The sequence below is a fragment of the Triticum aestivum genome, chromosome 5B, assembly GCF_018294505.1.
Source record: "Triticum aestivum cultivar Chinese Spring chromosome 5B, IWGSC CS RefSeq v2.1, whole genome shotgun sequence".
NCBI lineage: Eukaryota > Viridiplantae > Streptophyta > Magnoliopsida > Poales > Poaceae > Triticum > Triticum aestivum.
In genome coordinates, this window is record NC_057807.1 from 529,782,153 (window position 1) to 529,795,358 (window position 13,206).

The following is a 13,206-nucleotide window of genomic DNA, read 5'->3' on the forward strand; positions in this document are numbered from 1 at the left end:
GCCATGATCAACTATACCTCTCCAAAACATACTCATAATTGCCATGCATGTGAGGCATACCCATCTATGCCAACTCATTAATAAATTTATGTTTAGATTATATATTTAGATTTCAAGTTATGTTTGTGTGTTTGACATAAGTGTATTATGCATGTTATGTACTCAAAATTATTGATATGGAGCTTGTCTCATTGAAGATATTCCCTACAACATATGAGATCATTATAAATAATTCAAAGCGACATCGCAGTTGGTTGTTTGAACCATCTATCTATATACGACATATTTATGAATTTTTACAACCGGTTCTATAGTCTATGGAAACATCTATGACATTTGGATCTTACTATGAACCATATGTTGGCAGTTATTTATCATCGAAGGTTTAAGAGATTTCTTTGTTCTCGGCTAGATGTGTTGATTATGTTCATGTGGGGTCCAACCTCTATAAACTAGATGACGCCCCGCACTTTGCTGCGGGATTTTGTTGTCGCGAAGATGATAACAATTGAAATTAGTTATATGCCAAATTTTATTTACATTCAGTGACTGTTGTATTTGTTTTATAACATGCATCACCGGCACGATGATTTAAACAATTGAAAAGAAAAATAATTGGAAAGCCCAAGAGCTGGAATAGTTCCTGGATTCCCGCATGAATCATCCTTCATACTCTGCTTTTGAACATAGTCAAAATGGCCATATAAAATGAATAATATGTCAATTGTGATCCAAATCACTCAATATAGTAACACTTTGTAGAAGGATTAGTTCAGAATAGTGACCCATTTCATTGTTGTGGTTTATTAGTTGTGCAAACTACAAAAAGATCTCGAGAATCTTAGGCCCTGTTTGGAGTCACTCAGCTCCTAAAAATACGCGGAGCTGCGGAGCATCTGTTTTCCCAGCTCCATGCTTTTTAACTTTAGCTCTTGGAGCGGAGTGGTGGAGTGACGGGGCGCCGAACAGGGCCTTAGTGGTCTTAATCACATCATATACGCCATGGTTTTTTATTTCCTTTTGATTAGTACAAAATCCACCACTGTTATCACTGGACAACCTTACAACGACATTCCTTGTGAATCCACATATCGATCTTGGCTTATGCGTATAGTCGAACCAACCAAACTGCAAAGTCAAAATGGCCAAACGAATCAAATGTTACCTCGCTGGGGAGAAGGCAGCTTGCCCCAATAATCAGCAACATAGTGGAAATAATAGATTGAAAAGATGAGCTCACTTGTGTGTCCTTGCTTGGCGGAAGGCGTTGGGGTAGAGGCGCCTGTGGAGGGTGATGAGAAGAAGAGGCGGACTACTCCAACGCGCCGGCCTCTACGACGACGTGTAACGCGGACTCCGTGACACCTATCAACATGGCAGCGAGCGATGCGTTGGATTCGGGAGCCTTGGCGTCGTGCAGGGATGAGGCATGGTAGTAATTATTATAGGGAGACTTTTACTTGAGTCAATTATTGAGAGGAGAGAAATGGTTTAGACGTGGGACCTACTTGCTGATATGGACAGGGTACATGTTGAAAAAATTGATAGTAATGGGCATCAACTTCTTAAGAATGAGATGTCATGCCATTTATTTATTTTTTCGTGAGAAAACTTTCAATCTATTCATCAGTTGTCAAGGTAGTACAAAGAACACCAGAAGTAAAAAATTTACATCCAGTTCCGTAGACCACCTAGCGACGACTACAAGCACTGGAGCGAGCTGAAGGCGCACCACCGTCATCGCCTCTCCCTCATCGGAGCCGGGCAAATATTTTTGTAGTAGTTAGTTGGGAAGTCGTCGTGCGAAGACCCCATAGGACCAGCACAGCAAAACATAAACCGCGACCGATGAAGAGGGTCCTAGATTGGAAAGATTCAACTTGCAGACATATAGACGAACGAAGACCGGATCCAAGAAGATCCACCGAAGACAAATGCCGATCGGATCCCACGAGATCCACCGGAGACACACCTCCACACGCTCTCCGATGATATTAGAACGGAAATGTTAACGCCCACACATGTGGGCGTTGACCATCTCGACCACATGCTTCTATCACCGTCCAATACTATATGCACGAATCTTAGCACAATCTGGCTGATTTTCTGTGCCACGTAGGACAAGGCGAGTGTGTGGTGTGTGACATAGTTCGTCCACACATTCGTTTTACCACACGGAGGGGTCGGTGTGTGGGCGTTTAGCAGTTCACCCACACACCAGTTTTCAGTCACGCACAAGGGCTGGTGTATGGGCGTTTGCCATCTCGTCCACACGTCCGCCTCCTCTCCCACACCCAAGCTGCCAGTTGCCATGCGTTTTGCAGTGTACATGGCAACTGCCTTAGTGTGATTGCAAGCAGATGGCAACTCTTTTTTTTTACCCGAACATGTCAGTTGCCATATGTTTTGCATGGGTTCATGGCAAACTGCCCTAGCGTGCACGTAAGCAGATGGCAACTCTTTCTTTTTACATGGCAACTGCCCTAATGTGCTTGTGAGCACATGGCAACTCTCTCTTTTACCCGAACATGTTTTTTTGCCATGCCATTTTTTCAGTGCTACATGACAACTGCCTAGTCTCTACTCCTAATGTCTCAGTTGGTAGGTCGCGTTCCGGGTTTTATTTTCGTCCCACCTCACCCGGTCTTTTTTGGTACTTCTTTGGTACTTGCTCCCACCTCCCGCTCAGCCGAGACGGTTTATTTTCGTACTCCCTCCCACCTCCCAGGTAGTTCCCTCCACGCAAAAAAAAATCGAACCAACCAATCTCTACTCCTAATGGAGCAGTTGGTAGTCTTCGCCGGTCAATTTTCGTCCCACCACTTTCATCCGGTTTTTTTTCGTAGGTTAACTGTCGTAGATTTTTTTCGTCGCCTCCCCCACTTCATCGGTTTATTTTCACTTCACCCTCTCACACAACGAAAAAAACTGAACGGATCAGAACTTTCCGTACTGACGCAAATTATTTAGTAATGTCTTTATGTAAAATAATCAATCACAATCAATCTCTAAAGATCAAATCTAAATTAATTAATCTTCATAACGTTTGTTTCCTTTCGAATCACGTTCATAACTTTCCTTCCTTGTTTGGGCAGAAACTATTTGGTAGCAGAGATTAGGAAGCTTCCTATGAGTGTAGTAATAGGAAGTATTCTTTTTCTTGATGATTCGTTTCCATGCATGATGATAGTAAATTATGCCAACATTCACCACTATTTATCAATGTCATCAATCGTATCCATTTCTACCAGTTTTAAGGGAATCTGCTCGCTATGTTTTTTTTAAGGGGATCCGCTCGCTAAGTCGTCGTCGCATGTTATTTTCACAAACAATCTCTACTCCTAATGGAGCAGTTGGTAGGTCGCGTTCCGGGTTTTATTTTCGTCCCACCTCACCCGGTCTTTTTTGATACTTCTTTGGTACTTCCTCCCACCTCCCACCCGTTTTATTTCGCTGGTTTTTTTCGTCCCTCCCCCACCCCACCGGTTTAGTTTCGCGTCACCCTCTCACACAACGAAAAAAATCTTAACGGATCATAACTTTCCATGCTGGTGCAAGTTATTTTTAGTAATGTCTTTATGTGAAACAATCAATCACGATCAATCTCCAAATATCAAATCTAAATTAATTAACCTTACCTTAAATTGCTCAATCACATTAATTAGGAAACAAAATAACCGATTTTAAGAAAATATCTACTCTTAGTGGAGGGTATTACATACCAAACATAGGTACGTCATTAGCTCGCTTCCTTCCCTTCTCTTCCCTTCGTCCCTCAGTCCCATGCTCGTGGCGCTGAAGTGGCATCGACAAGCGATGGCGGCGAGGACAACACGTGGCAACCCCTGAAGCACGAACACGACTGCACCTCGGGTCTGCCGTCTCCCAAGATATGGGTGAGTTCTCGTGATGCCCACCCTAAACCCTCACGTCCTACAAATTCCTCAACCTCTACCATCTCGATTTCATCCATGCTCTGATCCAAATGACGATGCAGCTCCGGCCGATTGACAATGGAGGTTTGCCATCCTTCCTCTCAGCACCCACTCCTGGAGGAACGACACGCCATGCCGATCGAACCCGGTCGAGATCACTCACCAAGATTGCTATTCGGAAGTTTTTTGTCAAAAAGTGAAGAGTGGGACGGGATCTGCACTTTTGTTAATATCTCTACTCCTAATGTCTCAGTTGGTAGGTCGCGTTCCGGGTTTTATTTTCGTCCCACCTCACCCGATCTTTTTTGGTACTTCTTTGATACTTGCTCCCACCTCCCGCTCAGTCGAGACGGTTTATTTTCGTACTCCCTCCCACCTCCCAGGTAGTTCCCTCCACGCAAAAAAAAATCGAACTAACCAATCTCTACTCCTAATGGAGCAGTTGGTAGTCTTCGCCGGTCAATTTTCGTCCCACCACTTTCGTCCGGTTTTTTTTCGTAGGTTAACTGTCGTAGATTTTTTCGTTGCCTCCCCCACTTCATTGGTTTATTTTCACTTCACCCTCTCACACAACGAAAAAAACTGAACGGATCAGAACTTTCCATACTGACGCAAATTATTTAGTAATGTCTTTATGTAAAAGAATCAATCACAATCAATCTCTAAAGATCAAATCTAAATTAATTAATCTTCATAACATTTGTTTCCTTTCGAATCACGTCCATAACTTTCCTTCCTTGTTTGGGCAGAAACTATTTGGTAGCAGAGATTAGGAAGCTTCCTATGAGTGTAGTAATAGGAAGTATTCTTTTTCTTGATGATTCGTTTCCATGCATGATGATAGTAAATTATGCCAACATTCACCACTATTTATCAATGTCATCAATCGTATCCATTTCTACCAGTTTTAAGGGAATCTGCTCGCTATGTCTTTTTTAAGGGGATCCGCTCGCTAAGTCGTCGTCGCATGTTATTTTCACAAACAATCTCTACTCCTAATGGAGCAGTTGGTAGCCTCGTACGGTTTATTTTTGTCCTCCTCCCACCTCCCCTGGTTTATTTTCATCCTCTCTCCCACCTCCCAATTTCGTTGGTTTTTTCGTCGGTTTTTACTCGCCCCCTCCCACCTCCCAATTTCGTCCGGTTTTTATTCGTCCCACCTCCCACCACCCCCTCATACTGGTTCTTTTTCTCTCCACTCTTTCCTTGCAAACCAATAATTTCCTAACATACAAAAGATCACGAATCTATCTTTCCTTACCCGAACCAATCGCGCCCTACATCAGTGCATTTCTTTATTAAGAAAACTAACATGTAAATCTTAACGCATTGCAAACAAATCCCGTTATGGACCTAATTAATTTATTATGGAATCTATACGTGGTCGCGTTGGTTCTTTTTCTCTCCACTCTTTCCTTGCAAACCACTAATTTCCTAACATACAAAAGATCACGAATCTATCTTTCCTTATCCAAATCAATCGATCCCTACATCAGTGCATTTCTTTATTAAGAAAACTAACACGTAAATCTTAACGCATTGCAAACAAATCCCGTTATGGACCTAATTAATTTATTATGGAATCTATACGTGGTCGCATTGGTTCTTTTTCTCTCCACTCTTTCCTTGCAAACCACTAATTTCCTAACATACAAAAGATCACGAATCTATCTTTCCTTATCCGAATCAATCGATCCCTACATCAGTGCATTTCTTTATTAAGAAACTAACACGTAAATCTTAACGCATTGTAAAGAAATCCCGTTATGGACCTAATTAATTTATTATGGAATCTGTACGTGATCGCATCTCTCCCCTCGTGAAAAAATCGCATCCATCTCCCGTTAAAAAGGAAAAGAGAACATGAACGATCAATCCCACACCCTGCATCTCAGTAGAAAAAAATCGCCCCCGCCTCTGCTACTGCGCCTCGCCGTGTGCCTGGCTCGACCCATGCCTCGCCTGCATGGCTGGACGCCGCCGTCTCCACCGCCACGTACAAGAAAACGGCGCCTCGCCGTGTGCCTGGCTCGACCCATGCCTCGCCTGCATGGCTGGACGCCGCCGTCTCCACCGCCACGTACAAGAAAACGGTGGGCAGAACCATCCATTCAAATCGCACACCCCCACCCTCCTCCGCAATCCCTAGCCCCACATCACCCTATCGCTTTCTCGCCTCTCTTTCCCCTCGATGTAGATGGTGCCGAGCGGCGGCCTCGAGCACCAACAGTGCCGCCCTCTCTATCTTCGCTGCGTCGAGAGATGGGCTGAGGCTATCGTCGGTTCGCCGCCCACGATTGGGCCGCCTCTGGTTGTCGCGCACCACCGGCTCCACCTAACTTGCCCGACCCTCTCCGCTTTCGACCTTCCGGTGACCACATCCCTCCGCGCCTCCATCCATCATCCACAAGGCCACTCCCTGCACCCACCCTCCTAAATTCTACATACCGGCGGACAATCACCGAAGATCCAAGTTGGCCCGATATCAATTTTCTTACATGCTTTCTTTATCAGTTGGTGATGGGAATGGGTTCCAATTTCTCTCTCTGACTGTGGATTCGCAGGCAAGAAGCGCTTCTACATGCATCCTCCTGTCGGTCCCTAAAGTACCAAGGTAAATGGTTGATGTTGCGTTTGTCTAGGATGATATATGTTGGCTCTGTTCCGGTTCATCCGAGCAGTTTAGTGACTAATTTACTGATAATTTAATTATATTAATTAAATGAGTCGGGTGTATCGTCGTGCATTTATCTTGCCAGTAATGTTATGTGATGCTCTGATGCACTTTGGGAATTGGTTATCTTGTCTTCAGTGCAGAACATTTGTTTATTAATGCATGAGAAGAATCCTTGTTACTACCTTGAACCTGTTTTATAATTCATATTGTTATGCACTAGCGCGTGTGCGTGTGAAATAGATGGATTATGGTTCCGTACCCAATAAGATGGATATGTGTGTGTGTTAGAGAGAGAGAGAGGGAGAGGGGGAGAGAGAGTGAGGAGGAGGGAGGGAGAGAGTGTGTGTGAGAATTTGATGGTAAAAAGGTCGTCAATGTCACTTGATATGTATGAGAATATTAAATGTAATATTAACATAATTGATATTGAACTCTTAAAGTTAATGTGGCCCTGTTGCAACGCACGGGTGTTCTTCTAGTGTTAGTAGGTGACAACTCCTAAAGTTTTGCAATCATGGCAACTGCAGTAGACCAGACCACACATGGCAACAGCTGTAGTTGTCCAAAAAATGGCAATCTGGAACTTTGATCTGAGATGGCAACTGCCTAGTGTTAGTAGGTGGCAACTCCTAAAGTTTTGAAATCATGGCAACTGCAGTAGACTATACCACACATGGCAACAGATGTAGTTGTCCAAAAAATGGCAATCTGGGACTTTGACCTGAGATGGCAACTGCAGTTGAGCAGACATGGCAACTGTAGTTCTCCGACGTGGCAACCGTAGTTCAGCGACATGGCAACTGCACTTAAACGAACGTAGACGAGGGTCCGGCCCATGGCAACTGCGTGCGCGCGGTAAAGTGTCACGTGGGGCATGCGGGACCACGAGGTACGAGGCCTGACGTATCGGGCATGCGGGCGTTATCTATTTCGTCCACACACGCGCGTATAAGAGGGACCGGGAGGAGGGAAAAAAAGGCGTGTGGGCGCTAGTTGTTTTGCCCACACACAAGCGTGTGGGCCGGTCCTCTTAAGCACCACACAGAACATGTGGGCAGATCCCTTAACGCCCACACGTGTGGCAGTTATCGAGACCCTATTAGAAACATCGCCGGGACTGGGGCTAGGCGGGGAGGACCTTATTCCATCTTCAAGAAGCCGCCTCCGCCTCGTCTTCCTGATTTTACTATATTTATTTTGATTTTACTGTTTATGACGGGGATAGATGAGCTCAGAAGCCTAATCGGCCCTCTCACTAATATGCTCCCTCTGTAAATAAATATATTGTTTACATAGGGAGTATATACTAGCATCGTCTTAATGACCCCATATGGGTATACGTACATGGGACCTCACGTTCTCAACTAGAGGAATTTTTGCGGATTTTGGCGAGGCTAAAAATAATAATAATCCATAGGCAGTCTTCAAAGAAACTTCCTATGCATAGCTACCGTTTCCGGACTTTAGGAGGATTCGTGATCCGGTGGTCAACCCAAGAAATCACAGGATAACATTTGCTAGGAGGACACATGGACCTCGCTATCTAGCAGCTGTAGCATTGAAGCCTGGAACCCATAAATAGCACAAGCGTACTGATCAGCACGCAGATCCAAACAAGACATAGAGATACAGAGCAGAGCAGAGCTGATAGACAGCCGGACAGCGAGAGAGAGGGAGGGAGGCTGGGAGGGTGTGAGCGGAAGGCGGCGTGCGCATGGCAGGAGGAGAGCATGGAGCCAACGGCCTGCAAGAGCACGACCACGCCGGAGCTCTGGAGGAAGGAAGAGGAGGAGGAGCGAATCAACCAGCAGGGTGCGAGGATGCAGAGCAAGCTCTGAGCAGCACCGGCAACCAGCCCATGATCTCCGTCCAGTTCGTGCAGAAGGTGTGTATGTTTGCATACGCAACTACTACTAGATTATCCTTCATCCACGAACTATTATTCTTGTTTAGTGTCTGAGAATCCTTACGTGATTCGGCCATGCATGATTATCCATCCAGCACAAAGTAGTTGCACTTGTTCACACCTGCCCGTGGAGGCCGTAGTTCAGGTAGGAGAGAAACCGGGCGGAGCTCAAACACCAGAAGAGTCAAACAAGTGGACGAAGATGACGACTTTCGTCTGCAAGGTACACGTGATGACTGATGACTGATGAGCCGGTAACATTCCAAACGCAACAATATTATATTGTTTCGGCCAGTGGAAAATCCCAAATGAGTATTTCTTTGCCTTTGAAAATGTGGCCTACTGGGTCATAACACCACCGGCAGTAGCTATCCTATCATTACGAGTCTCTGGGCAACTTGGACAAGCAAGCAAGCAATTGACCTGACCGCGACATTCTTGGACCATGGGCGCAGGTCCTCGCCGAGATCCTGGGGACCTACCTGCTCATCTTCGCCGGCTGCGCGGCGGTGGCCGTGAACCAGAGGACAGCCGGCACGGTGACGTTCCCGGGCGTCTGCATCACCTGGGGCCTGGCGGTCATGGTGATGGTCTACTCCGTCGGCCACATCTCCGGGGCGCACCTCAACCCCGCCGTCACGCTCGCCTTCGCCACCTGCGGCCGCTTCCCGTGGAGGCAGGTCCCGGCCTACGCGGCGGCGCAGGTGGTCGGGTCGACGTTGGCGAGCCTCACGCTGCGGCTGCTGTTCGGGGGCGAGCCGGAGCACTTCTTCGGGACCGTGCCGTCCGGGTCGGACGTCCAGTCGCTGGTGCTGGAGTTCATCATCACCTTCTACCTCATGTTCGTCATCTCCGGAGTCGCCACCGACAACAGAGCCGTAAGTAATTAAACCGGAGGAGTGCTGTGCGATCACAATCCTTGTCTTGGCCATTAATTTAGTTTTCTACACTTAGCTAATTTTTGAAAAAGACCGGTTATAACGCACCCGCACACACGCACACATTCACACCACCACACACCTCGGTCTACTGAAGATTGTGTCAAAATTACGGAGCTTAAAGATTGACGAAGTCGCTACAGACGCATCGCTGTCTACTTCACTAATTGTTTCTGACCGTTTTCTCCTTCTCTTGCAGATTGGTGAGCTCGCTGGTCTGGCCGTTGGAGCTACTGTGCTACTAAACGTGCTCTTTGCCGGGTATTCCACGATAACCGCTACATTAACTGTGTTTTACTCGCCATTTTGGACTTTGGTTGTCAAAAGTCATCTTTTGATTGAGACACGTTGACGGGTCCATTTCTTAGACATATGATGTTTTTAGCCTCTGGTTATCTCTTAGTGTGAAACAATCAACCAATTTACCCCAAAAGAAAACTATTTGCACAAGAAACTTACGATTTGTTACCCTAACAAAACCCATTTCGAAAACTCCACAAAGCAGCATGGCGGCCCAATGTCATGTCCATGCGGCGGAGAACTCACATGTCATGTCAAACAACACTGAAACTATTTGGAATTGCAATGCGGAAGAAAAATTAGATAATTGCTGCATGGTAGGTTAGCTTGTATTGTACATGGTGTGCTAAAATTTTAATGAGTTTTGTACACAATCAGTGTGATTTACATATAATTTTACTGTTTAATGTGGTTGTGTACAAAAAACTGGATTTTATTAGGTGAAACTATTCGAAATTGCAATGAAGTTCCATTAGATGACCATAAATTAAAATCTGGAATTAGAAAACCATGGAGTATACAATCTGAATTATTATCCATGAATTTTGGGAACAAGTAAGATTAATTCGAAAACAATGGGGTATGTGTCTTTTATTTAAGAGGATTCCTATGATTATTTTTAAATATTTGTGTGGCCTGGGATCCTTGTGCTGACTGGGTCAGCTACCACATTAAAACCATTAAGCTACGCGTGAAGGGCGGTCAACCAGTTATGCCACGTGACGCAAGCTGGTTGGCCGCGGTGAGAAATCTTTAAAAAAAGATAAAGGTGTGGATTATTTTTTAAATGTATTTTTTAGATGAAGGCGAGGACCTCTAGTATTTTTTAAATGGCGGGTTATGCAAAGTGGCACTCGCTGGTAGGCTGCGGTGGTATTTTTTTTTCTTTTTTACTTTTTTTTAGGTGAAGGTGAGGATTTTTCCGAGATGTTTCTTTTATACGGAGACGAGAACTCTGTGTTTTTGTTTTGAAAACATGCGCACATCTTCCTCTCAAACGGCGTCACAGGTGGCGCCCCAACCACTAGTGACCTAGTAAGTGGGGGTACCATGTTGATTTAGTTTTTCTTAGAAAAACTAGCATACGTGGGAACACTTGCCTAGCCAGGAGTTACCGATGCCTCAGGTCAATTGCGAATTACAGTAGTAAAAAAATTGCCTTCACAAAAAGACAAATTTCAGTGCTTTTAAATAGCATTCCACGCCACTTTTTTTGTCCTTTTGCACAGGCGAAGAAAAAGTTGTTTTTACACGAAACTTTGTGCGTGCATATAGAATGTGAAGATGCGTGCATGAGTTTTTTTCAGAATTTCTTGGCATTTAGAAATAAGTTTTCTAAAGTGGGTTCATGTATCCATGGGTTCATCTATGCACTTTTCTTCTTGCCACGTACGCCCCAGGCCATGGCCTTAGAGCTTTCGTCTGACTATGGACCTGCTTCGGAATGAAACTGAAGTACATGGTAAAACGAGTTTTTTCTCTAAAATCAGCTAAGCTCTAACACTCGATAGTGGGTAAAAGTCGGTTTTTATGATATAAATATTTAAAAATAGTGATAAGGAAGTAGTTTTCATGATAAGTCTAGTAATAATATAAACATGTGGAGAAAACAACCTAGGCATTATTTAGTGTATAGAAGCGTTTGAAATTTTCTAATGTCTTATTGCACTCTACCACTATGTTTCGCGAGAAGAACTAACTATATTAAAATATGTCAGACTGATTTTTGTGGTTTTATTATATTGGAGAAAATAGTAATTTTGTGTACACGGACTGTGATGTGCAGGCCCATATCAGGAGCATCCATGAACCCTGCAAGAACCATCGGTCCGGCGATGGTCGCCGGACGCTACACCGGCATCTGGGTGTATATCGTCGGCCCTGTTAGTGGCGCAGTTGCCGGTGCGTGGGCTTACAACCTCATCCGGTTTACCAACAAGCCACTGCGAGAGATCACCAGGACTGGGTCCTTCTTGCGAAGTGCAAGGATGAGCTAGCTGCTTTCACAGTGTTGTTTGCTTGTAGATAGTGAATGTCAATGACATGTTTTTAATTTGCAATTCTCCAATCGCACTGTAAATTTATTCTCCAATCTCCCTAGCCTTTCCCCTCTCGGGTGTCCGCAAGTGCGGGACAGGGAGACCCCGGGCGGTGTCACTAGGCGGCGGCGGTCCAGCGCGGCGGCGGGGGTTCCTGGCGCGAGCGGGGGCGGGTTTCTAGACGGCGGTGTCGCCATTGGCGGCGGGGCGACACGGCGGCGCCCGCTTGGCCCAGATTTGGGCCCTTCGGGCCCCATCTGGGCCTGGGCGGGCCGGCAGTGGGGTGAGTCTGCTTCGTGGCTTTCGCGAGGCGGGGGAGAGGCAATGAGGGCAGGGTGCTGGCGGCGCCATCGCCGGCTTGCTGCAGCGTGGCGACGGGGCTGAGCGGGCCCGTTTCGGGCCTGGCCGGGTCAGGGGTGGCCTGGCATGCCCTGCTGCCACGTCCGTACGGCTACCGCGACGGTGCCGGAGGTTCTGGCCTCCCGCACGACGACAGTGGAGGTGGTTCCCTCCCGTTCGGCTTCGGTGCTGCTTCTCCTTCCGCAGGGCGCTTCTCTCTGGTCCTCTTGGCCTCGTGTTGGTGTTCGCATTGAGGCGGTGTGGGTGGCGGCGCAACCGCATTGGCGCATGGTGGTGGGCGGCGGTCTGGCTGGTCGGCTCCGGTCCGTTGGGCGGTGGGGTTGGAGTGTGGGAGAAATCCTTGCCAGTTCTTCGACTTCAATGCGGTGACACCTGCGGGTGCCACCATTCCTTCCTGAAGGGTGTCGGTGATTAGGGATGAAAACGGAGCAGAAACGGACAGAACTGAGTGCTATCATATTTGTTTTCACATTTCTTTGCAGAAGCGGAAACTAATACAGAAACCCCGAAAATGAATACGGAAACAGATACTACCGGAAACGGACACGGAGCGAATACAAAGCGGATACGGAAACAGAAATAGGCATTGTTCGGAACTTAAAAACCCCTTGAATCATAGAGAAATACACACAAAGACAAACAAATTTAATGAGTTGTTAACATGGCTACAAAATAATATCATTATGTTAGCAACTTAGCGTAGTATTGTAGTAGTATCGGACAATTGCGTATAGGGTCAAGCTGAGTACATGTGTGGTAGTAGGAGTTGGGCCTTAGATCCATTCTACTAATTGTGTCATTGTGTTCTCTTTGGTAGTTGGGCTACAAAATAGCTATAGGTCTATAGTAAAAACAGAAATTCCATATTCACGGAAACGGAAAGTTCCATTTCCATGCATGTTCCATCGGAAAACACCATTCCGTTTTTGTTTCCGTTTCCGCATAAAAAATTCCATTTCCACTTCAGTTTTGCGAATTTCCGTTTCCGTTTTCATATTTTCTCTCCATTTCCATTTTTCCTCCGGAAAAACGAAAAGTTTCCACTCCATTT

At 45.9% G+C, this 13,206-nt stretch overlaps 1 protein-coding gene across 2 annotated transcripts; it reads left to right on the forward strand.

Annotated features, from left to right (window-relative positions):
* The first annotated feature begins 8,196 nt into the window (after positions 1-8,196).
* On the forward strand, positions 8,197-11,848 carry LOC123116766 (aquaporin NIP1-3). 2 transcript variants are annotated; one of them, XM_044537675.1, is made up of 5 exons: positions 8,219-8,497; positions 8,614-8,741; positions 8,974-9,396; positions 9,656-9,717; positions 11,543-11,848. In XM_044537675.1, exons 2-5 carry the CDS (start codon positions 8,721-8,723, stop codon positions 11,751-11,753), a joined length of 717 nt encoding a protein of 238 aa, XP_044393610.1. In that variant the 5' UTR covers positions 8,219-8,497; positions 8,614-8,720; the 3' UTR covers positions 11,754-11,848. The 2 variants fall into 2 exon arrangements, with proteins under 2 accessions (XP_044393609.1, XP_044393610.1); XM_044537674.1 differs by lacking the exon at positions 8,614-8,741 and having other exon boundaries at positions 8,197-8,497.
* The last annotated feature ends 1,358 nt before the right edge of the window (positions 11,849-13,206 follow it).